The 25,865-nt window shown below is 44.4% G+C and overlaps 1 protein-coding gene across 3 annotated transcripts in view; it reads left to right on the forward strand.

The window, feature by feature from the left end:
• The window catches only part of ANTXR1 (ANTXR cell adhesion molecule 1), a 155,366-nt gene extending 132,365 nt beyond the window's left edge, over positions 1-23,001 (forward strand). For all 3 annotated transcript variants that reach the window (XM_059730581.1, XM_059730580.1, XM_059730583.1), the window contains exon 18: positions 17,658-23,001. In XM_059730581.1, coding sequence (XP_059586564.1) covers positions 17,658-17,930 — 273 coding nt within the window. In that variant the 3' untranslated portion in view covers positions 17,931-23,001. The remainder of the gene's footprint in view (positions 1-17,657) is intronic.
• Positions 23,002-25,865: the final 2,864 nt, after the last annotated feature.

The raw sequence follows: 25,865 nt of genomic DNA on the forward strand, positions 1-25,865 counted from the left end.
TGCTAATTGTTAAAAATTTTAGAGGAAAACACTTGAGTGATGTTTTTAGAATAAAGCAGGAAGAAATTCATTGATTTCAGGTGATAACATGAAAAACTTGTCTTACTGTGAAGAAAACATCCAACATCTGAAATATTATAACTTTTTAAACCCAAAGGTAAAACTCTTTGCCACGAAAGAGTCCTATTTAACAGACAGAGCCTATAACATTTCCCCCCATCAGATTAGTTTTTAAGATACAGCCAAATGCCAAAACGTCAAACTCAGATGATTTCAGATGTGTCTCAAGCTTCATGAAAAAGGCATGGAAGTGTTGGAACAGGTCCATTGCCCATCCAGGAGCAGCCACTCCTGGTCAGGGCCCCAAATCTGCAAAGCATTTACATGTGTTGAACTTTAGGCAAACACCCAAGTCCCATTGAATTCAGAGGGATGCTAGCACACATCTCTGCATGCTTTGTTGAATCAGAGCTTAAACCCGCACAACTGTGCAAAATGGGGAGATAAGGGAGCTTTTCCTAATCCCAGCTGGTGACTGTCTGAAAATCTGAAGTGGGAGGATTAATAGCCCTTTTAATTTTCATCCTGCTTACTATAATTATAGCTCTAATGTGCCCCATTAAGGCTGAGGTCAGCTTACTATTCTCATATGGGAGCAGCATGAGTTTGTGGTCAGGGGATTAGACTGGGAGTCTAGAAGCCTGGAGCCTTCTCCATGCTCTATCACTGACTCATTTGGTGCCCTTGGTCAAGCTAGTCAGTTATCTTGGCCTTCTCAGATTTTCTGTCTTCAAACCGGGGTAGTAATCCGTATTTCCCTTTCTAAAGCATCACTGGCTGCAAGGGTGAAATGTGCTAAAGATCATCACTGACACACGTAGGCTGAAGGGATTATTTTTAGAGGCAGTTCTTTGTTAAGGCTGCCATTGGCTGGTCAGTTCACTGGGTTATGGCATAATTGCACCACCAACGTTCAGGGGTTGATCCCTAGATGGGACAAGGAGGGATGACCTTGTGGCAGGTACAGCAGTGACTCTGCAGCATTCTGTGGGCATCTCTGAACTACTTTATCTACTGGAATCAGTCTAGCATGACCTCTTGGGTAAATTACTTAGACACTTTTATCCTTTTTTCCCCATTGATCATTTCAGGTTTTGTGAAGGAGCCCCCCCAGCATTGAAGGACCCCAAGCATTGTAATGCTAAGCACATGATATAGATGCATGTTGCAGTTTTTAACTGGTGGTGTGCTGGCTGGCCATTCAGAGCCGCATTTTAAAATAGAAATTAAAAAACCATCATAGTGAATGATTTTTCAGTATCCAGTGGCAATAACTTAGCATTTCCCCTTTTTCCACTATTCCTGTGCTTGGAATGCCTTTAAACTGCTGTGCATCAATAAATGTTTCTGGAGACGAGAGAGATTTTGATTATTCTGACTTTTGGGAGATTTGATTCTCTTGGTTGTATGAGAACACTAAGAACCCCCATTATTCCTTCTGAGGCTCTCTGCAGAAAAGGCAGTTATTTTATATTAGTGCAGCACTGAAATAATCACAAGAGCTAACTTTATTTAAAGTGTGATTTGAACTGATGCAGGAAACCACCCCCTCCTAAGCATCCAGCTATGTAATTTCCACTGCTGCAAGTTACTGGACAAAATCCCTGGCCTAGGAAGATTTCTCAGAACTGCCTAGAAGAGGAGCATGGTGTCTGTAGGTGCTATGTGAGAGGAGCCTTTCTATATAATGGCCTGAGAAATGCAAAGGGGATTTTTAGAGCAGAAGGCAAAAACAGGCAGTGCAATTGGGGCAGTCACACTTTCCTTTACATGCGGTAAGTCATTCTGCAGCAGCTTTGTGAATGTACAACAGGCCAGGACTAAAATGCACAGCGTGGTGCCAGGCCAAAAATGGGAAGGCTTTCAGGGGAAAAATGTTGAAAGAAACCAAGAAGAGAACTTGAAAAATGATTCCATGGAAATTCTGGGCGGGGGTGTTTTTTTTTTAATTAAAGCCAAAACACAAAAGAGCTTTCAGTTTTGTAAAATGAAAGAGATCTCAGTATATCCATGGATAATTTTGAAGTTCATTTGGAAAAAGGTCAGCTACAGGGACCTCTAGACAAACAGGATTTCATAGATTTTATAGACATTTGGGCTGGAAGGGACCCCAGAGGATCATCGAGTCCAGCCCCCTGCCCCAGGGGCAGGAAGTCCACAGGGATCATAGGATCCCAGCAAGATAAGCATCCAAATGTGTCTTGAAGGCGTTCAAAGCTGATGCTTGAACCACCTTCGGCGGCAGTCTATTCCAAACCGTGGGGGCTTGGACAGTGAAGAAGTTCTTACTTATGTCCAGCCTGAATCAGTTGCGGCAGAGTTTGTGACCGTTCAATCTTGTCATCCCTTGGGGCACTCTGGTGAACAGACGTTCCCCCAGATCCTGATAAGCACCCCTGATAAACTTTTAGGTGGCCACCAGATCACCCCTGAGCCTGCGCTTTTCCAGGCTGAAGAGTCCCATGGCTCTCAGCCTCTCATCATAAGGTCTGTTTTCCTGACCCCTGATCATGCACATGGCTCTCCTCTGCACCCTCTCAAGCTTCTTCACATCCTTTTTGAATTGTGGAGCCCAAAACTGGACGCAGTACTCCAGCTGCGGCCTCACCAAGGCCTAGTACAAGGTGAGAATGATGTCCCAGGATTTGCTTGAGAAGCATCTATGGATGCAAGCCAGCATTGTGCTCGCTTTACTAGCCTCAGCATCCCACTGAAGGCTCATGTTCATCTTGTGGTCAATTATGACCCCCAAGTCCCTTTCATCTGTGGTGCTAACCAGCGTAGCACTGCTGAGCCTATAAGCATGCTGCAGGTTTTTCCTCCCAAGGTGGAGAACCTTGCATTTTTCTGTTCTCATCTGCCCATTTCCTGAGCCTGTCAAGATCTGCCTGGATCACCCTCCTGTCCTCAAGTGTGGATGCTTTACCCCAGAGTTTGGTGTCATCGGCAAACTTGGCCAGTCCACTTCTGACACCAATGTCCATATCATAGATGAAGATGATAAATAGTATAGGCCCAAGGACAGAGCCTTGAGGGACCCCACTGGTGACCGCACACCAAGACGACTGGCTCCCATCAACCACCACCCTCTGGTCCTACTGCGGAGCTAATTTCCCAGCCAGCAGATCGTGGTGGACCCAAGGCCGCAGTTAGCCAGTTTAGCCAAGAGGTGATCATGGGATACCAGATTGAAGGCTTTTTTAAAGTCAAGATATATGACATCAATCTCTTCCCCCTTGTCCAGGTGATAGGTCACGTGGTCATAAAAGGAAATGAGATTGGTCAAGCAAGGCCTACCCGCAACAAACCCATGCTGGGTATCCCTCAAGATATTGCCTTCAGCTAGTCTGTTAAGGATGGCCTCTTTGATAATCTTTTCCAAGACCTTCCCTAGGATAGAGGTCAGGCTGATGGGCCTATATTTTGCTGGATCCACTTTCCTCCCTTTCTTGAAGATTGGCACAACATTGGCCTTCTTCCAATCTTCAGGCACTTCACCAGAGCACCAGGAGCTCTCAAAGATCCGTGCCAGGAGCTGAGCTATGACGCTAGCCAGCTCCTTGAGTACCTTTGGGTGTAACCCGTCAGGGCCGGCTGACTTGAAGGTATCCAGTCTGTCAGGGCGTTCCTTTACGAGGTCAGCTTCAATGGAGGGCAAGGAATCTCCCTCCCTCGGGCCTCCCTAACCCACAGTGAGCATGGGCGTCCCATGGGACTGGTGAAAAACTGACGCAAAGTACCCATTTAGCAAGTTCGCTTTTTCCTGGGCATCGGTTGTCAGTTGTCCCATCTGGTTTAGCAGGGTCCAATGTTGCCCTTGCTTTTCCTCCGGCTCTGCACATATTTAAAAAAAGACTTTTCATTGTCCTTGATATTTGCAGCTAGTTGGAGTTCCGTCGCAGCCTTGGCTTTCCTGGTTTGCTCTCTGCAGGACTGAATCAGAGCACAGTATTCCTCCTTGGTGGTGGTTCCAGCCCTCCATCCTTTGTAGGTCTTCCTTTTAAGACGCAGGAGGTCCACCAGTTCCCTGGAGAGCCAAGGGGGCTGCTGTGCCCTTTTGCTGCCTTTCCTCTGAGACGGGATGGACTTTGCTTGCGCATCCAGGATTGCTCCCTTGAGGAACAACCACTCATCCTGAACTCCCCTCTCCTTTGGGTTGTGGCCTTCTAGGGCCTCTCTAATGAGGATGAGTTACCATGTGTATTATGCTCAAAGCGGATGTACGCTGTACATCACTGCTGCAGCAACCAGAGATGGGATGAACTTGCTTACATTACCCTGTAGAGAAAATGAAGACCATTATTTCCTGTGGGACTCTAATAGATTTCCAGAAATATACATGAGCCCTAATGGAAAAATTTGGATTCAGACTCAGGACTTTCCAGCCTTTCTCCTACAAAGCAGAGTGTTTGGAATTCAGGACTTCAGTTTGGTCCCATCCATGTTGTGTACCATCAAGAGCAGGTTATTAATTACAGATGACAGGGTTAGGACAGAAGCTATGGTGTTCAAATGATATTAAGTCTTGGGGTGCAGCTAATGGTAAGTGCCCCCAGGAAGCTGACAGGAGAAGAGTATGATCTCCTGTTCTGGAAACCAGGGAAAACCAAGCACAAGAACAGTGGTGTGGTCAAGAGTAGGTGTTTCATCACTGGTTCATGCATCTGGTGACAGGAAAGCTCCAGGGATCTGCTGGGTACCATGGTTCTCAAGTTTCCCAGGACCCATTTCAAGGAAAAGGCCCACAGTTTGGGTGGAATGGGTCAGAATAACTGGTTACCAGCCATATCTTAGCTCTGTATCTATTTACAGGCTTCACTTTACAGAGTGAGCTAATCAGATCAGTTACCAGCTACACGTACATTGTATCTGGGTGTGTGAGGGGTTATTTTACAACATCTGTGAAATTAAAAAGAGAGGGATTGTTCTGTCAGGCTGTGTGTGATGTTACTGGGCACTGCAGACAGCCCTGCCTTTTTATCTGTTTTTAATCTGCACTAGAAATTCCCATTATATAACTGATGCCTCACAGCAGCCACCAAGACAATCAGCATCTTAGGCCTTGTACTGCACTTGAGTGGTGAGGGAAACCTCACTTGCCTTAGTGCCCAATAACCTAACGCTGCCTCCTGGAGATGCTGTAGCTGACCAGATAAACCCCAACCTATTCCATGTACCTGCAAGTTCAAAGCAGAATCCCATCTTTCCTTGAAATACTTGGTCCTATGAATATAAAAGCCGATTGATAGCAGCAGGCTAAGCAACACTGAAAACCTCCAGCAGGATGCATGCAGCTTTTCTGCTGGAAGATGTCCCCCACCTCGGTGTCACTAATAGTCTGCAATTTAGCAGAGAGCTTCTGGAGCTCTTCCTTTCAGTGTTCACCAGTAGTCAGTTTGCAGCCATTAGTACCTTGTCTTCAACTGTGTTTCTAGCAGGTTTACAAGGAAACATAAATCCCATTACTACTGCTGGAACACCAATTTAGGTTGACTTTACGTGAGTGTTATAGCAGAAAGAACAGAACAACCTAGGCCTTTGCTTGCAGTGCATGGGTTGAATTAAAATATCTTGAGAGCATTATTTCTTCATTATAAAAAAAACCAACAAACCATGTGGGCAGATTCCACCATATCTCATTCCACCAGTTGGCTTACTAGGTGTATCCATACGAGACGCTAAAAGAGCAGTAGACTAATTGTACTGCACTTAGCATGTCATGGCAAAAGCATCAGTATCACGTAAAAGACATGTGCCCATGCTATGTGGTAGCACCAATTACAGTTCATTAAGTTAGTACCTGTAAATGTACTAAATGTAATGCACTGTAATTAGGTGCATTAGTGCATGGGTAGACATGCCCAGTGAGTATCAAAGGTGATAAAACTGGTCTGTTTTGCTACACAGTCAGTTTAAGCATTAGCGTTTAACAGGCCTGTTTCACTAGTTTAGGCAGAAATGCTACAAGGCACTGGATCTGAGCCATGAGGTGCTGAAATGCACTGATGTCCTTTTACTCTTTGGAGGAAGACATCTGTTTTACACATGGTGGAACTCCAGGCCAGGATGTTGAAGTGACTTGCCCATGATGCTGTGGTGCCAAGTTGCAGCATCAGGATTAGAACCAACATGTTCCTACTCCCACTCTGATGGAAACCATAGGCTCAACCTAAGGCTCACTCCCCTACAGAGCTGGGTATGGACCCCGGGAGATCTGGATTCCTGCAAACTTAAAAAAACCTCCCCACATACACTGATTCCCCACATACACTAAAAGCCAGCAGGAATTTGCTTTTAGCCCAGAGTAACAGACTTATACTGATAGGCTATAGGGTTTGGGAATAGGAGTGTAACCTTTTTGTACTTGTATTCTTGTGGTATGGGTTCCCATTAGTGTGGTCATGGAAAAATTAATCTAAACGTTAGGTCTTTTCTTGGAGCTAACAGCTCAGTAGCCAAGAGCCCAGTGATCTGTTTATCAGTTTAGAGGGCTCCTGCTGAATTTTACATGCTGAAAACACTTGTAATTTAACTCCCATGTAGTGTCTCATGCAGAGACTATTAATAACAATATGAGCCTTTCCCTTTATTTCTGTAGGCTTTAGATCAGGAGGTTCATAAAGCATGTGTTGAACGTGAAGGTGAAGGGAATGCCATGGACAAGTTTTCCAGTAAGTGGCACTCAGTACCACAAGCCCACCTATTTGGTAATAAGGGCCAGATGGAAATGGTTTCAGTGCAGTGATGTCTTATCATGAAATGAAACAGTCCTAATAGTTGTCTGCTGACTAGAAGATAGGGAGATTACTGTATAATTAGCGCACTGGCTGCAGAGGGAATTGTTTCTTGATACGACAAAGCCTGCTGCACATAGATTGATCTCACTTGGACAGGCTGGTTAACACATCCCAGAAACTATTTAACTGTTTCCTCAAACTGTCTTCAGATGCCTGTCTGTGATTTAAGAGACAAGAGCAGCCAGCTCAGTAATTAAACCAAAGAGGTTTCAGACTCTCAGAGTTCATTCATCCACCAGCCTAGACCCAGTGCAGATTTTGGTGTGGGAAGGCACCAAGGAAACTTTTCCCCAGACTGCAGAGTGGCAGCAGCTGTAGTAATCGCCTCCTCTTTGGTTGTACCCTCTGGCCAGTATGCCTGCCCCTCCACCACACTCCTCCTCCAGCTGCAGGGTCTTTCTGCAGAGACTCCCTTCCATATGCACGATGCCAATCTGCACTGGGTTTGCACTAAGCAAGATTCTCTACAGCCGCAGAGGTGCTGTCAGGATTTTTCCTTAAAGTCAGATTCAGTGGCCTGGGCATGTGATCAGCACTGTTTAGAAAAACCACAAACAATGCAAGAGTGAACTGCTGCTGCCGATTTTGCTGAGTCCGCTAAACTTCAAACCTAATAATGTTTCCATGCTGCTCATCTCCACTGAAGCACAGCTGTGACTCTCTCCCCTAAAGGATCACAGCTACAGGAAGGGGAATAAAGCATAGCCAAGGTTGCAGATTTGAGAAGAGTGACCCTTTAATGTACAACTTGTTCTCTAGGTTCATAAACTCTTCTGTACTGGCTACTGTTCCCCTGCTGGAAATGTGTATGAATGTGCTCCTCTTACACTCAAAGCAATGGAGTGATCTACCTACAAGTTTTTTGTTCCTGTGATAGAAGTTGGCTTTTTGTGTTTTCGGTCTGTGTAGCTGGGGGGGGAGGCTCCAGAGATATGGGTTTGATTCCTCTCTTTACCGCCCACTCCTATGATGAGCTTGATCTCTGTAGGTACCTATACATATGCAGCAAGGCTGCTCCAATCTGCTCTAATTACAGCGCACCGGAGCAGACTTGATTAATCAGACTTGATTAATCAAGTCTGCTGCAGCATGGTAATTACCGTGATCCAACAGACTCCAGCGTCATGTGTATCAGCATCTCTGTGCTGAAAAATGGCAGTGGGGGCACTTTAACTAAAGCGTGGTGAGCTGCGATAATTAAAGCATCTGCTCTCGGAGCACATGTATAAATGCCCTGTGTACCCCAGGCCAACATCTGTAAAATAGGAATGCTCTTCTTCTGGTCTTACTCTTTGTTGGGTTTTTCCGTTTATATAGTAAGTTTCTTCAAGGCAAGAGCTGCCTCTTAACCAAGGTTTCCACTCTCCATCTGCTCTTCTCCTGCCTTCCAAGCATGCTGGACATGCTGCAGCCAGACATTGTCTGCAGCATGGTACCAGAGAGCATATTACATGCAGAGCAGCTGATCCAGGTGGCCAGGGGAATAGCAGGAGATAATGAATGGCATATTTGAGCTAGCCTTCAGGTAATGTAAGCAGACACAGTCAGTTCAGCTGCACTGTGGCCAGCTGTTGACTGTCTTTCTGGGCGTGGAAGGATTGAACTTTAAAGTTAGAAGCACAGAAAGCAAAAGGGAAGGTAGAAGGAGCCTGTCATGGAACTTGATCTTGGGCCCTTCTGCTCTCAAAGCAGCTCTAGTGCTTGAGCTGAAGAAGAAACTTTCTCAAGTGTCCCTAATGGGAACATATGCATCTTCTCTGACAGTACGTCACTAGGGAGATAATCAGTCGCAAGTTTTAAAATGAGTACAGATACTGATGGGAGCTGTAATCATAGAATAATAGAAAGTTAGGGTTGGAAGGGACCTCCAGTCATCTAGTCATTTTTATTAATGACAGAAGTTCCCTCCCATTCAAGCTGTTTTGTGCAATAGATGGGAAACACCTGGGTTTTTAAACAATTTGTACTGTAATGACTTTTAATGACTTCTGCTTTGTCTCTCTGACCTTGAGAACAAACCTTGCACAGGTTCTGGGTTTTTAGTGCATAGAAGTGTAAGAAGTACTGAGGTTTGAAACCTTTCTCTCTCTTTACTTAAGTTACAGCTAGGTGGAAACCTGATTTTGTTCCATTACAAAAGAGTACAAAAAACAGAAATCAGTGAAAATTCCTCTGAAATTAAAATTTTGGGGGGAAAATAATGGGAGGTAGATGAAAACTTTGTAAAACTGAAATGTAATTAATTTTGATTCAAAAAGTAATGTTGAAATGTAAAATCCAAGCATCTCATGCAGAAGACTTTGGAACAGAATGGTCTGATGTTATCAAAATGTTTTGGTGTGAAGAAGGGTGTTTTGCAGTGAAATTTCATCAATTACCTACATGACTTCCATAATGTTTCAGTTTTTTCAAAAAGGATATTTTCCATTGGAAAGAAAAATTGTTGAAAGATTTCCAGCCAGTTCTACATTCTTGTCCTCGTAACTCACTGGGACTTCTGTGGAATCAATCTCTATTTAGACTGATGTAACCAAGATCAAAAGGAGGTTTTGGCTGGAATTTTTATTTTTCCATGACCATAAAATCACTCAATAGCATGAGAATTAATTTAATGCTGCTGGTTTCTGAAATGGAGAAATGCACATACTCATGTCTATTATTAAATACCCAGGGTATTTTGTGCATAAGCCTTTCCCCTGGTAATTTATATCTGCCCAGTATAGCATAATCTTCATAGAAGCTCTAGTACTGTATCTGAAATCAGCCCATCAATACTTCAGAATACTGCCTCCCCATGAAAGGTGCTGTTTGCCCTGTGGCATTGGCTTACATGTTGTTTTCCTACCATCCAGTTTTTGTTGACCTTTCTGTGCAGGCTTATATCTGTACCTCACAGGTCTCTCTTGCATCCAAAGTGCACAAAGATGCAAAATTTCATTAATAGTTGTTTCTTGGGACAGTGTTTGTATTTTACTGACTGTGAAAATCTAGTTGTGGTCACTGGTTCAAATGCTGGGCATATGCATCTGTGGTGGAACTGCAGTGCAGTCAAGTGAGTTACAGAAGGGATAATCCCATGCTGATGAGATCAGTACTGAAAGAAAAGATTTGCCCATGCAAGGGGAAGGGCAGCTGGAAATATAATGTGATTTCATAGATTTCATAGACATTAGGGGCTGGAAAGGACCTCACGAGATCATCGAGTCCAGTCCCCCTGCCAGAGACGGGAAGTCTGCAGGGATAAAATGATCCCAGCAAGATAAACATCCAAATGCCTTTTGAATGAGTCCAGAGTAGGTGCTTGCACCACCTCCGGGAGGAGTCTGTTCCAGACCCTGGACACACAGACTGTGAAGAATTTTTTCCTTATGTTCAATCTAAATCGGCCTTCTAGGAGTTTGTGGCTGTTGGACCTTGTTATTCTTTAGGGAGCCCTGGTGAACAACTGTACTCCCAGATCCTGATGCACTCCCCTTATATACTTATAGGCTGCCACCAAGTCACCCCTGAGCTTTTTCTTCTCCAGACTGAAGAGTCCCATGTCCCTCAGCCTCTCCTCATAATGCTTGCTCTCTTGGCCTTTGATCATACGGGTGGCTCTTCTCTGGACTCTCTCGAGCCTATCCACATCCATCCTGAAGTGGGGGGGGCGCAAAACTGGATGCAGTACTCCTCAACAAGGTCAAGTAAAGTGGGAGGATGACGTCCCTGGTTTTGCTAGAGATGCATCGATGGATGCATGCCAGAGTTTGGTTAGCTTTGCTGGCCACGGCAGTGCATTGGAGGCTCATGTTCATTTTGTGGTCAACCAGAACCCCCAAGTCTCTTTTGGTCGCAGTGCTGGTGAGCTCGGCACCCCCAAGTCTAAAGTATGATCCTGGTTGTTCCTCCCAAGGTGGACCACCCTGCACTTCTCTATGTTAAATGCCATCAGGTTTTGGTCCGCCCACTTTGCTAGGGTGTCCAGGTCGGTCTGTATGCCCAGTCTGTCTTCTAGTGTGGCTGCCTTCTCTCATAGTTTGGTGTCATCCATGAACCTTACCAGTCTGCATCTGATGCCCAAATCCAGATAATTAGTGAAGATGTTGAAGAGTACCGGTCTGAGAACTGAGCCCTGAGGGATTCCACTGGTCACCTTGTGCCACGTTGATTCGCTCCCATCAACTAGTACTTGTTGGGTCTGATCCTGGAGCCAGTTCCCCAGCTATCAAACCATGAGAGGGTTGAGGCCACAGTTCCCCAGCTTAACCATGAGGACATCATGGGAGACAAAGTCAAAGACTTGAAATCCAGGTATATGACATCAACCTCATCTCCCTTATCGAGGCAATGTGTCACCTGGTCGTAGAAGGTGACGAGGTAGGTCAGGCAGGACCTTCCAGTGACAAAGCCATGTTGGCTGGCATTCAGCAGGCTGCCTTCCGTTAGCTTCTTGCTAATGGATCCCTTGATGAGTTTCTCCAGGATCTTTCCAGGGATGGGCATCAGGCTGATTGGCCTGTGGTTTCCTGAATCTTCCTTCCTTCCTTTTTTTGAAGATTGGGACCACGTTGGCTCTTTTCCAGTCTTCTGGAACCTCACCCAAGCGCCACGAATTCTCAACTATCTTTGCCATAGGGCGTACTATGATGTCCGCCAGCTCCTTCAAGACTCTTGGTGCAATCCATCCGGGCCTGCGGACTTATGGACGTCTAGCCTTTAGAGGTGTTCCTTCACCTGATCAGCGTCAATTATCATTCTAGTGCCTGCATTAATAGGATGAGAAAATGAATAGCAGATATAGATACATATCCTCCTTGGTCTTTATACAAAATTAGACCAGAAAGAGCAGCTTACAAACTCACTCAGAGTCTGACAATAAATGGTATCAGCATCTGTTGCTGTTTTCCCTCCAGCTGGTATCACTCATGCAGGGGGCTGCATTCTGCTGACATTGCTCCTTTCCCTTTTCTTTTGTGTAAAACCAAAGTTTTTTTCATTGTCATGTTAAGAGTAGAACATGGGCGCTTGCCCTGCCCCTGTTCGTTATTTGAGAAGCATCAGTCTACATCCCATGGCTGCAGTGCTACAAAAAGAAAGCATGTAAAAGCCTCAGTTTCTCCATTTTTTGTGCTGAATCTGTTCACTCCCTGCAGTTTCAGAAAGCTGAGAACAATGATTCCTATTGCTTTACACCTTCACAGCATAGGAAAAATATTTAGTAGTTTACCTCCTTTGGAACTAAGAAAAGCAAAGTGGTATAGTACATGGTTAAACCCATCTGCATTCAACAAAGTTTTTTTTTTTTAAATGCTGAATATTTCAGAGGAGTGTAAAGAAGTGTCCAACTCTATTAGCTCCTTTCAAAATCCCAGGCTTAATATAGGAGCCTTTTGCTGATCAGGGCCCAATAAGGCACGATCATAGCCATTTTGTAGGTGAGAAAAGACTTGTGAGAGAGTCTTACACTCCGTATGGCTGATGCAAGGGCAAGATGGGTGCCAAGTAAATGCTCCAGAGTCATTGAGCAGAATAATGATCAGGCCTAAAGAGGTGTCTAAAGTTGGGTAATGACTTTCTGGCCCAGCTGAATTGTGGGATTAAAACTCTGGAGTTAGTTGCTAACTCTCAGTTTTGTGCTGAAGCCTGTGGATATGCTGCCTCTATAAAATAACAGGCATTTACACAGCTTTATGGAGTGCAAATAAAAAAAATCATTAGCTGTCACAGTGAAAAGGACAGTACGTGAGCATTTAGCATTTGTTGACTAATAGCAAAGTCAACTCCGATTGCTTCGCCATGCAATGGCAGAAGTCGCATGTTTGAGATGACCAGCATGCTCTGTTAAGTACTGGCATAGGGTTTCAGCTATGGCACTACAACAGGTGTTGACAGTCTTCCTCAGCCTTATTCCTGCTCCTTCTAAGGTTGTAAGGGTGATGTCATACCAGCTTGGGAGTGACATATTGATCTCCCTAATGCCAGTTCAAATCTAGAATAAGTCTATTGAAGTCTGTGGAATTCGTCCATATTTACATTGGTGTAAAAAATCAGAAATGGGCCTCGGATCCAAAAAACGATGACTGGGGACAAGTTTGCCAATATGCCATGGCATTTGTATCCAAAGCAAACTGTGCCAGGAAAGAAAATGTGGGCTGGGTTTTTCAGAACTGCTCAGTATTGACTAACTTCACAGAGAGTAGAGTTAGGCCAAAGTAGAAAGCCTTTAAAAATCACATTTGCCCTATCATATATTTTGGGGAGGGTGTTACTCTAATTTCTGGCATTTCAGCCCAGGAGTCCAAAGCACTTTCCATGTCCCCTAACATACAGAGTGCAGGAATGGATGTAACAGGCCACTATTGTCAATCCCACTGGAACTCAGGCCCAATCTACATTGTACCATGGAGTGCAACTGTCCTGGGGTCTAATACCTTTTGGATCGGTGCAGCCTGGACCAGACCCAGGGATGGCCTGAAAGCCATCCTTCTCCTTTGACAGCCCAATGCTAGAGGGCCTTTTCACAGCCTAGCCAGAATATGGGGCAGTGTGTAGCTGGCTGCCTTATCCCAGGCACCCTCCAGGAAAGCAGCAGGCATCATGGAGAGAGAAGTAGGCTCCTACTGGAGGGTGCCAATAGCCAAATTATCTGCTCCAGCCTCAAGAGCAAGGAGGAACGTAGGAGGGAATAATGCCTCTCTGAGGCTGGAATCTTTCTTCAATCTGCCCTCCAAGATGATGCAGCCAGCTACAACCAGCCTTGAGTCTGCTCCTGGCCTCACTGATCCAAAGGAAATCAGATCCCAGGAACTTCCTATTCCATAATGCAAGGTGGACCGTGCCGGAGTCCCAGTCCCATTGACAATCCCATAATGTCATTGTTGTTAATACCCAGAGGAAATTCAGGGAAAACAGTTGCAACTTTTTATTTTCTGACCTAGATTCCTTTTTTAATAAATACCTCAGCATAAATAAAGAAAACAAGAAGCCATGGCAGCATTAGTCTGGAGCTGCCAATATTGCATTGCTGGAGAGATGGAACTAGCACAAGGAAAACATTCTCCAAGGGTTTTTTCTGAATAAAATCAGTTAATCTTGGGTTCAGACTTTCACTCACTCAGCGGGCTTGTCCCACAGTATTTACTTAAAATCATAGCAAAGTGCATTAAAACAATGTTAAAGCTGAGACACCAGCCCACAAAGAAAATATGACCAAGGACACACTGAGGTAAGAGTGCCTAGTGCTCAATTCAGACGTTTCTGCTGCTTTATCATCTGGTGCCCCCTTGTTGGCCAGGAGAAGAGATGCAGAGAAGCCCTTTGCAATGGGACTGCAGTATGTCGCTGTCGTTCACCAGACATGCTGATATCAGGGCCAGCTCTGATATATCTTCGGCCTAATTTTCCCCTTGCACCGCAAAATGAGAGAAAAATGCCCTTGAGTCAGAACAGCGGTGTTTGACACTGGTGCAAAAGACACTGGTGCAAATGATACCGCATGGCACAGGGCTGTGGAGAATCGGGACTCTGGGGTACTGTAATGTTTTAATGCCAATCTAAGTGGAGGTGTAATACCTGAAAGCCAGTATTCCCACTGTTGCATTAATTAGTAGGAGTCGCTTAGTTCACAGATGCACTGATAGCTCGATCCATGGACCCACCACTCAGGTGGAGCACAGAGATTGCATAGCTGAGGTCAGAGACCTGCAAGACTTCAGCAGTCTCCCACAGGCAGCCAGACCCTGAAGAGTCACTGGAGCTGATGCAGAGTTTAGAAGAGCTCCTAGATGTGCACTAGAGATGGTCACGCCATTGCTGCTGAATTCTTTGTTTTCCTTGTTTATACAAAATACAGTCCTCGGCAACGGCTGCATTGCATAGTTTATTAACCTGAGAGAGGAATCCACTTTCTTTTACTGACTGTGCTCAGACAGATGTTTCTTAATATTCACCAAATGTGATAATATTATTGGCAGAGCACTTGGACAGAAGCTATCTGAAGCTGCTTGCAAATTCATCCCTCCGCACAGCCCTTCCATCCCAATCACAGCCTATCTCTGAGCCTTTCTGCCCTTTACCAACACAGCCCTCAGAGCCACAGTGGAGTGGAGATGGGACTTATGATTTATTGCCTGTCCATATATACTGAGCTACCCACAAGAAGATGGGGGGATTAAAAAAATAAACCCAGCAGCAGAAAGAGGTGATGGATTGGCTGACTGCCTATGCCAATACAATGAATCAAACAGCTACAATGAATAAAAGCCTCTGGCCTGATTTCTAAGAGTGCCAGGCACCCTCTCCTCCCCTTGTATCACACTGTGGTTGTATGCACCAACTTCCTCTGTGAGTATTCACAGGCACTTGGCTTGGTGTTAATGATGCAGGTATGGCAAAGGAGGACCACCAACTTTATTAGGATCTGCAGCTGCTCAGTACATTCATAGATCAAGTGATAAGCAAAGTGTCTGGCATGGTGGGAGATGAGAAGCAAATCTTCCACCTGGCTTTGAGTGTGGATTTGGTAAACAGTGTTGTCTAGGAGCCAGGACAAAGGGACTGGTACTTACTTGAGTACCTTGGGAATCTGTTCTCAAGGTAACAGAACTTCATGCAATGCTATAATTTTCTGGATTCCTCAGTGGTACCCAGTTGTAACCAGGAGATTCAGAGCTCATTGTGTAGTTACCCCATATCCTACTGCATATCTGTGTGTTGGAACTGCTCCAGTCTGCATGGAGCCCACATTCTGTTTGGCATCTTTTTTCCTCCCCGAAGCCAAAGCTTACTCTGAACAAGGAAAGAAGAAAACAAACAGCATAAAGTCACAGCCTCCTTTCCGCATCCTGCGCACAAATAGACAAATCTGCAAATGAAATACACACTGGGAAATTCTCCCGAGCTCCTCTGTCTGATTTCATATTTGGAAGAAGGAGCCTGTAACACAATCAGGCCAATTGTGACACACGATTATTTATTGTGGGATCTTCCACAGGTGGGATGTTTTGAGAAGAAGCTAAGCAGCTCAGAAAGCAACGGTTTTGTTTAATCTGTGCAACAAACTGTAATTTAGCACCACAGAACTGAGAAAAGAGCTGGAACAGAAGTTTGGGGCTTCATGTGAGCACCACAGAATTGGAACATTTTAATCAAACTTTAATGAATTTAAGGAATGTATTCGCTTGCATAAATAAACTAGCCTGCGGAAGAATCCCACCCCAATGTAGTTGGGAAATGGAATAGGATATATATATATAGAGAGAGAGAGAGAGAGAGAGGCTGAAAAGACACACAGTTTGGATTTCAAGCACATTGGGGATTTAGCTCTGGGTTTTTGGATCAGCCAGTTAGAAAAGAAAGGGACACTGGTAAAATTTTGAGCCAGCATTGTAACCCCGGAGCTTGGGAACCATTGTTACCAACTTGCACAATTTTATCATGAGTTTCATAAAACTTGCTGAGTTACTTACCACCCCAGCTCCTGGAGTTAGGGGTTTACATGACATTCTCATCTTTCACTTGAAGACAAAGGGTTGGGTTTCTAGCTCTCTTGCTTGCAGAAATCAGCTTGAAAACATGACCTGAGTCTATCCTGAAGGGTCAGAAACCAGAAGGCAAATAAAAGCACTCCCAAATGTATGTAGCTCATGCTTGTTAAGTGAACTTCCTGACGTTGGGCGGTCAGGGGAACCAGCTCATGATTTCTGAATGCTTGGGGTCTGTAATATTGTTGGGTGTGCGGCTTGCACTTTCAGCTCATTTCCTCTTCCCCTGTCTTGAAGTAGCAGGGCAGAAGCGTGTTTGATTTTGACCTGTGGCAGATGTGTAGACAATAATTTCTCACACTTGAGGAGAGAATTTAGCCTTCCATGTGCCAACATGAGAGACTTCAGAGGGCACAGATCTCATGGTGTAGTCAAGTACTCACCATTTGTCACTGCTACCATCTGTGCGTGCAGAGTCTGTGGGGGAGATATATTTTAGAGAGCTTTGACAGTCAAATCTGCCTTTCACTGCTACATCTATCTCCCCTCTGGATTATGTTACCAGGTGAATGGTTACTGTAGTCATTGGTCTGCCACTTGTATTTCCCATCCCTTGTATGTGTTGCTAAGCAGTGTGCCTCAAATCATACACTTGTGTGTGGTACAAGCCACTATGATGTGTGGCATTTTAATAAGGCCACATCTGTATTCTTGGAGAGCATGGGGAGGCTGTGGTGACACTGGTCACACCATTGCAAATGGCTAGCCTGCATAAATAGACTGAGCAGATCATAAGAATAGCAGTTCCAAGAGCCAGAGACTTACTTCCAAATCAGCAAATATGCATGGCCATCTTGAGGTCTTGCCTGCACTCTGCAGCCATGGGGAGGGTTGTGTGATGGAAACAGCCATGCCCATCTTGTTGCACCAGCCCAGATTGACATTCATGAATCTTTACAGGATCTTAAGTGTTGGAAGAGAAAGCCAGAACTGGCCACAGGCAAATTTAGACTAGGATAGCACCAGTGAATCCTGTATATAGAGAGGGTTTGGTGGGCATGCTCACAATACCAGGCTCGGTGGAGTTGCAGAACCTGGGCTGGACTGTCCATGATGGATTTGCTAATGCAAAGTGCGCTCTAGTAACAGCTCTCTGGATGTCTGAGAGCAGCCACTTCAACTCTGGCCCATAACAGGGCCTCAGCTCCACTTCTGTGCCCAGGAGAATAAAAGCAGATGGACAATTTGCAGGTGGAGAGGCCCTTGCTGCCACTCACGTGGTTCTCAACTGCTGCCTCCTTGCCTCCATCAGTAATCTTTCTGTTTTCCTTTTCAGGGCCGCTGCATCAATTTTACCCGAGTCAAGAACGCAGAAGCCCCACCGAAATACCCACTCAACAACACCTACCCCCACTCATCTCCACCCCCTGCCCCAATATACAACCCCCCATCCCCTGCCCCAGTGTACACCCCACCCCCTCCCAGTTCACCCACACCTCCCACACCCTCACCTTCTTCTACGCTGCCTCCCCTCCCCCCACCTCCCCAAGCCCCACCCCCTAACCGAGCCCCTCCCCCTTCTAGGCCCCCCCCTCGCCCTTCCATCTAGGGGGTCACTTTGCCCCCATCTCTTGCAGAAGCATCCGGGAGGCCCTTTCAGCTGTACTGTAACCAACCTGTCTTTGGGGAAGAGGGGTTCAGGAGGCCTTAATATTCTGAAATGGGTGACCACAAAACACAATACTTCTTAGCCATTTAAAAAAAAACACCAAAAGAAATCCCTGAGGCATCAGTGACACCAAACCATCCCAGAGAGAAAGCTGAGGGGCTGCCAAAATGGAAGCCACTGCAGGAACCTGAATCACTAGCATTCACTTCAGCAGGAACCTTTCCCTCCTCCCTGACCCTCTTTGGCTTCGTAGAGCAACCTCAGAAGTAAGAGTAAGCTCTCAGAAAACACATGGACCACTCAGCATCCTCCACAGGTGTCACCAAAAGGCTCCCACATGTATGGACATCTCAACTGGCTACTTTGCAAACATGACGTGAACTGCTTCGCATTCCCATGGAAAGCTGATCCTTTCTCACCCGCACCCAGCAGCATGCAGGCAACAGTGATGACCTACCTATGAGCCCATGAACTGTTTTTCTGAGCGTGAAGAACAAGCAGCCATCCCAATGGACCATGTATTAGAGAAGGAAGGAAGTGATCCTCCTTCAGTGTCTGGGAGGGCATTAGACTAGATGTATGGGATTTGGGTACGTGGTTATGAGGCAGTGCAAGTGAAGACACCTGAAGCATCGCTAAGGAAATTAATTTGGTGTAAACATTTTTTTTAAATCAAGAAATCTAGAGGTTTCAGCCTTCTTCTGAAGATGACGAGTTGATGAAGGACCAGCCTTCAGAGAGCTCAGCAGGCAGAAGGAGACTCTAGGAATCAGGAGATTGTAGAGCTAAGGAACCTGTGGAAGATAAATTAGTAAGAAATATTTGCATTATGTGGAGGATCACTGTGCCCATCCAACTAGCTGCACAGATCAGTACTGTAATGCATTTCAATGATATCTTTCATTTTAAGAGGAAGGTTTTCAAAATTTCTGAAGGTGTAACAAGCGGTTGATTATAATAGTTTAAAGAACCCTACAGTTCCCTGAGGCTTCTTAAATGGTGGTGTTATTGTCAGTGTCACTTCATCTCACTGATGCTTTTTTTCCGCCTGTAAATTTGCTTTCCTCTGCACTCCCCATTTTTTGCATCAGTTTTCGTTTTCCTTTCCTTTCCTAAGTTGTGGATGCCTTCCAAACAAAGGTATGAGGGAACAAGTGTCATTCTGCACCCTGCTCATTACCTCCCAATGGTATCACTTCCATTATCAGTCTTGACTGAGGCCAGATCATGCACAAGATGTTTGAGACAGGAATTGGTTTTCCCAGAAATGCACTGGCTGCATTTCTTTATGCTTTCTCCCTTTCTTAATGGGACCTAAACGTGGTCTCTGATACTGCATATGTACCTGTTTTAACCAATAGCAAACCTTCTGAGTAAGTGCCTTTGTAACACAGTACTAGGAAAAGAAGAGGTCATTCAGCATCAAAGTCAAACCTCCACCTCCCCAGTTTACTTTTATCATCAGTTCTCATTAAACAACTTTCGCCATGGAAACAACGAAGTCTTAAGAAATAAATCAACTTTGTACGTACAGTTCTATGAATATCTAAGGGTTTTCATATTCGTATAAAATACTTTTTTTTTTTACCAGATAAAGATATGCTTTGCCAAGTCATTACTCCAGTGCTGTTTGAAATATTAATTCTAGCTTTTCCTTGCAAACAATAAAATAAAGAGGAACAGACCTGATTTCAAGGTAAAGACCTAGCTGGGAAATGAACTGGGGTCCTTTTGGCAGGGACCTTTACTTAATAGCCTCAAATACCAGTCAGTATTTACCAACCTTACCTTCCCCTAGGTCAGCATATCTGCTGCCATCTGAAACCAATAACTTCATACAGCAGGAACAAACGGTACTGAAGTTTCTGGCTGCCTATTTTGAAAAGGGGTTGATTTCCCAATCAGCATAGTTGTTCTGTCTGCAGGCAGCACAGAGCAGTACTGCTTCAGAGCAAAAGCATCAGCTTCAATACTTATTAGGCCAGAATGCATCTGATACAGGCTGTGATCAGTTCAGGTGGATGGCTTTTGGGACCATAAAACTTTTACAGTTCTGAGAAAGGTTTGGTTGGACTCCTGCTTTTGATGAACAGGATCTAGTAAAATAGCTGTTTGGCTTGGTGTGGAGATAGCGCAATACCTGGGAAGTATGTAATACAGGATCACTCAATGGTTCTCTTAAAAGAGCTTCAAAAGTTTGAAAAAGTTAGAAAAGAAAATTGTTTTGTTTTTGGGGGGTTTGCCACCACACCAGAGCATCGATCCATTTTTCAGGATCAGTTACCCTGTGAATCTGAACAACTGCTTGGGTAAAAACGGAAGTGTTTATATTCTATGACTAGGGATAGGTTGCTTGCAGATTCCTGCACAAACGAAATGTTTTACACTAACTTAAGAGAGGAGACAAAAAAAAAAAAAGCAAAAAGAGCAACAGAACAGGCCAGAAAAGTAAATAATTTCAAGTGCCCCTATTCTACGATCCTTCTCATGAGCAAAAGAAAACAAACTCCAAATTTGTGTTGTATATATTGTTATTGCATGCTTACCATACATTAGATGGAAGCATTTCCGATCCAGTGTGGATAAAAGAACATTTTTCAAGTTGTAGTAAATTATTATAAAGCCAATGATATTTCATGGCATGTATTTGTATCAAGCTGTGCTTGTTGTATTTTTGTCTTTATGGTTGTATTGCTTTTATAAATGTACAAATATTTCTGTAGCGACGAGTACCTCTTACATAGCATTAATTGAATCACTAGGACCAAGAGCTTTATATTCCCCTCGATCCATCATATAGATATTATATGGACAGATCCAAGGTGGTATATCGCCATAGAGCAATGGGCATGTGTAGGCAGCACACGATAACCAGATGCCTGTGGTCCTATGTACAGGTTAGTAACTAGGCACAGAATCAGGGGACCCACTGGTAATTTTAGTTACTTGTTTTCAGTGGACTCTGATTGACTTCCTCAGCAAAACCAGAGCAGATTTTGGCAGATAGAGACTGCCTTCCTCACTGTAGTGAGAATCAGACCATGTGTGTCTCATGACAAGCAGGGGAAAAACTGAAATCCATGGGAGTTTGGCAATGGATATAAATCCATAGATGAGTCAGGCCCACGGGTACAGGAGTTGCAGCAGGTGTATATAATAAAGGGTCTGTGGCATGAACCAAATACAAGCGTGCACTCATACCATGGCTTTCAGCTAGTGCAGAATAGCTGGTTCACCCTCCTTTGCAGGTGCACACTCCATCCAGTATGTGGCCTTTCCTTTCATAGAATCGTAGAAAATTGGGTTTGGAAGGGACTTCAGGAGGTCATCTAGTCCAACACCCTTGCTCAAAGCAGGACCATCCCTATTTGTATGACACCAGCCAAGAGAGACCATCTTAAAGCACAGTGTGCTGAACAGAAATTATCCAAAGGGGAAATGATTTCTGGCTAAGGCAGCTCTTTAGAAAGGAAGACGGAGACAGAGCACAAAGCAGTGGTGGGAAACCGGAGTGAGACGAATTCAGCCTAAAAGTAATACCCAGACTGAAGCAAAGAGGGCAATCAGCAGCTGACTCAGAGCTGGAATAGATTCTCTATCTCTGGGAGTTCTTAAATCAAGACTGCTCACCTTCCCAAAGGCTATGCTCTAGCTGAATTAGAAATAACAGGCTTGCTGCAGAAGTTACCGAGTGCCATGCAGTAGTCAGACTGCGAAGTCCTTGCAAACGTACAAATGCATGAAAGTTCTGGGCATGTAGATGCAAGCTTTTAGTTGCATTTGTTTATAATTTTTTGTACTAGTAGGGAGAGGGAGAGAAATAAATACATGGAGGAGCAACAATATGTAGGACTTTGTGCCAAAGCTAGAATCTGAACAGAAATGAAAGGCAATGCCTCAACTCCTTAGCTGGTGTCAAGTGGCATATCTCCAGTGCCTTCAGCCAAGTTATGGCAATTTTCATCAGCTGAAGATCAGCCCCACTACAATCAAGACTGTCTACCCAGAGTTAGGCTCCTAGTTCTGCACGTAAGACCTTCAGTAAAAGTGACCCGAGCTCTCGCAAACTCCACTGAAACTAGGGGAAGTGGCAAGTGCTCAGCTCTTTTGAAAACTCAGATGTCTCTTGCATACTTAGGTGTTTAAATGCCCATTTAGCAATAGCATTTTGGCCTAAATTTTAAACCAGCTTCCACGAACAATTAATGCTATGTAAACCAGGTTGAATTAGCTGGTGTACTGAATACAGAGGTATGGTACCCTATGTATTTTCTCCCTATAAAACTTTCCTGTGAACACATTGCATGGACTACTGTTCTGAGCTAGCCATTTTTAAAGCAAATGTTTGCTGCAAAAAACAAACAGGAAGTTCTGCTCTGCCTTTTCAGCAAGGAGGTAGGGTCTTGTTTATATATAGTTTTTACAACCTGCACATGCACAAATATAGAAGTAACAGAATAGGTCTTGATAGGAATAATGGTTACATCTACAGAAGGTCACTCTGATTGTGGACTCACGTCGTTCTTACTTCACGGAATATATTTTTATATGCGCAGCTCTGTACTCACCTGCATCATGGAGCCTCAAATGAATAAGCAGCAGAATATGGCAAGGATCAAGACAATTAAGGAACTGCTTCAAGTTCCAAGTTGCTGCTGGCTTTAATTAGAAGCAGTTGTTAAAAGTAGCCATGGTGGTCTTCAGCTCTGCTCTTGTGCCTGAGCACCTTCTGTCATTGCTTTGATTGTAGGGAGGGGGGAAGAAATGTCTGAATTCTTGGAGAACTCTTGCAGGGTCTGAGGGCCTAACATCAAGAACCTTGTATTTACTTGTGCCGATGCTACAGGAGAAAGCAAAAGGCTCCTTGTGTTTTAATCTGGACTTTGGTTTTGCTAGTTCAACCTATGCTATGTAATGATGTTCCACTCTGTTTGTTGCATGTGTTATTTGTTACATTCAGTCATTACTCTTGCTGATCTTGATGTTATTATTAAAGAACTACACCAAGTCATGTCTGTTCCCACACGTTTTATTGGGTACACAAGGGAAACAGAACCCAAGACAAGGGGGAAGAAGTCTCTGGCATATTGGAAAGAGGTTGTTCTGGTTTCAAACCTAGAATATTAATTAAATGACATGATTTTTATTCAAATGCTATGCAAGCCAGCAACAGTTTGCTCTACCCCCCCTGCTGCCCAGAACTCTGCCAAGGAAGGATGACTTCAGGTCACTACAACTAAACCCTGCTCCCCCAATCATCCAGCACAGCTGTTCCACACAAGGACAATGACTGCCAACACTTAACTTCAGACTGCATTTGTTAGAAGCTATTTTTACTTCACGCTCCAAATAAGACCATTTGATTGAAATGCCATTTCCTTTGCTCCATCACTGCACCCAGACCAAGAAGTGACACACTAGTGGAGAGTGAGAAAATATGCACATCTAGCTAGAGATCCAGAGAAGCTAGCAGGAAAGGTACAACAAAGGTCGAAAGACCTGCACTGTCTCAGTAAGTCCTCAGATCCTTGTCTCTAGACCACAGCTTGTGTTCTCCAAAGCTCTAGTTTTGAAGCTAAGCATAACTTTACACCAGCTTAGAAAAAGGCAGCATTTCCAAATGAACTCAGAGTAACACTGGCTCTTTTAGGAATCAGCTTTGCTCTAACCAGCTTCTTTATAGCTGCTGATTGCTCACCTGTGTCCCAGTTAGCCACAGCTGTGTTGGCTTCTGCCTACAGCTAGGGAGAAGTGATTACATTTCTTATAGAGAGGGATGTAACTCTTTTTTCTCTGGTTACAACGGTGCTGGGCAGTGTGAGGAAATTCCTAACTTCTGGAAAAGCTTTACATTTTGGCTAGGTGCTACCAAAGCAGTAGGCCTCGGGTGCTGGAAAGCGAGCAAATGAGAACACAAACCATCTCCTGAAGAAAAAATGTTTTCCTAAGCTGTGCCTGGGGATGAAATGAAGAGACTGGCAAACCACAGCAATAAGAAGAAAAGAACTGTAAGTCCCATTCAGGTGTTCTCTAAATATGATTTATAGGTAGCAGGAAAAGGAGGCTGGTTCTCCAAGGCTTACAGGGTCCTGAAAGCTTTGTGTCTCATGGTAGATTTAATAGATTTTAGGGTCAGAAGGGACCTATTAGATCATCAAGTCCGACCCCCTGCTCTGAACAAATTGGGTAGTCTGAAGCTTTATGATATTTGATGCAACCATTATGTATTCCTGTTAGCAGCTACTTTGAAAGTTATAGTGTATATAAACCAATTAAAATCCCATAAATCTTGAGCTGCAGCTCGCTGAAAATAGTGCAAAGAAATCAGTGAAAAGTATGTTTTAGAGTAGACTTGGGAGCTGGTGTCCTGATTGTAATATCATACCACTGCTTTATAGGGAAGCATGAGAAGTCATTCTTTCCTTAATCCTGTACCAGCCTCCTTTTCTGGAGGATAAGAGCTGTTTATGCTTTTCTTAGCATGCAGATTGCTTACAGAGCTGTTTGATTTAAGTCCTCTGTTTAAATGGCAGAAGGGATTTGTGCTTTGGGGCATAACTGCAAGGGTTGCCTTTGTTTATCAGTGTCATTCGCTCCTTTAAAACCTTTCGAGGGTCTCTATGCTCTTTTGGAGATGGTGAATTTTACACGGGGCAGTAAAAAAAAACCCCAAACAAACCGGGATTAATTTCCAGAATTGTAACACAGAGCACAAGCCAAGAAAGATGTCTAAATCATACACTGTTTTTTAGTAAGAATATCTGGAGAAAGTCAAAATGTATTTAAAGGCTGTGGTGTGTCTGTCTTGTCTTCTAACCTCCATTGAGACACTTGAACTTGTACTAAGTCTAAATCATAAGAATAATATACTTTTGAAAGAAACATCTCCAAAATGTATGAGACAGTAGTAAGTTGGAAATGGAGTGACAACAAATGTCAAAGAAAGTCCACTGGATAAATGAATGGCTTTGAAAATCTGGGGCCACCTCTTCCTGCGGAGGGCATTGTTTGAAAGAGCACAGTTAGACAGAACTGAAAGCCCATGTTGTCAGCCTGTAAAGGTTATAGTTGTTAGGTCTGGATCTTGCCCAAAAGGTCTGTGCCTGAGAAACATCTTGGTTCAAGGATCTGTTGTAAGACTGACTTTTTTCCAGTAATATTAGAGAAACGTGGTGTGTGGGGTATGAAGCTGCAGTACAAATATTACTGCCCTAGACTGATGTGGGTAACATCTGGTAAGCTAAGCAAGAATTAATCCCCAGTGCATCTCTGGGAACTAATTTAACATTCCCGTTTTATGGATGCAGAAAGTGAAGCATACAGGAGTTAAGGGGAGTGTAGGGAAGTGAACCCAGCAGGTGGTATAATTTCAAGTCCTAACAGGGCAAGAGGTTTCTATATTATACTATATCTGTGCATTTAGAACTTCTGTGCTACCTGTGACCTAGACATCCCCCTGCTTTATCTCTTGCAAGTTAAAGGTGTATCTGATGTTTTGTGTGTGATGTCTGTAGTTGTTTGTGGAGTTTTGTTCCTGAAGTTAAGATTAAATTAGACCAGGGGTTAGCAACCCCTGGCACACGTGCCAGAGGATGACATGTGAGGCTATTTTGCTCAGCACGCCACAGCCAGCCAAGGCTCTGGGCAGCTGCTGCCAGCCACAGAGCCTGGGCTGTTCACAGTAGGCAGCAGTGCTGCAAGCCCTGCTGTGAGCAGCCCAGGCTCCGTGGCCAGCAGCAGGGGCCTGCCCAGAGCTTGGGCTGGCTGTGGCAGGTGGTCAGGAAGCTGCAAACTGCTGCACTGGCCCAGCTCATTGCTGGTGGCAGGTGGACACATGTCTCTGGGCGGCTGGTGGTGGAGGAGCCAGGGTTTTGC

Source organism: Alligator mississippiensis, chromosome 7, assembly GCF_030867095.1.
Source record: "Alligator mississippiensis isolate rAllMis1 chromosome 7, rAllMis1, whole genome shotgun sequence".
NCBI classification, from domain to species: domain Eukaryota; kingdom Metazoa; phylum Chordata; order Crocodylia; family Alligatoridae; genus Alligator; species Alligator mississippiensis.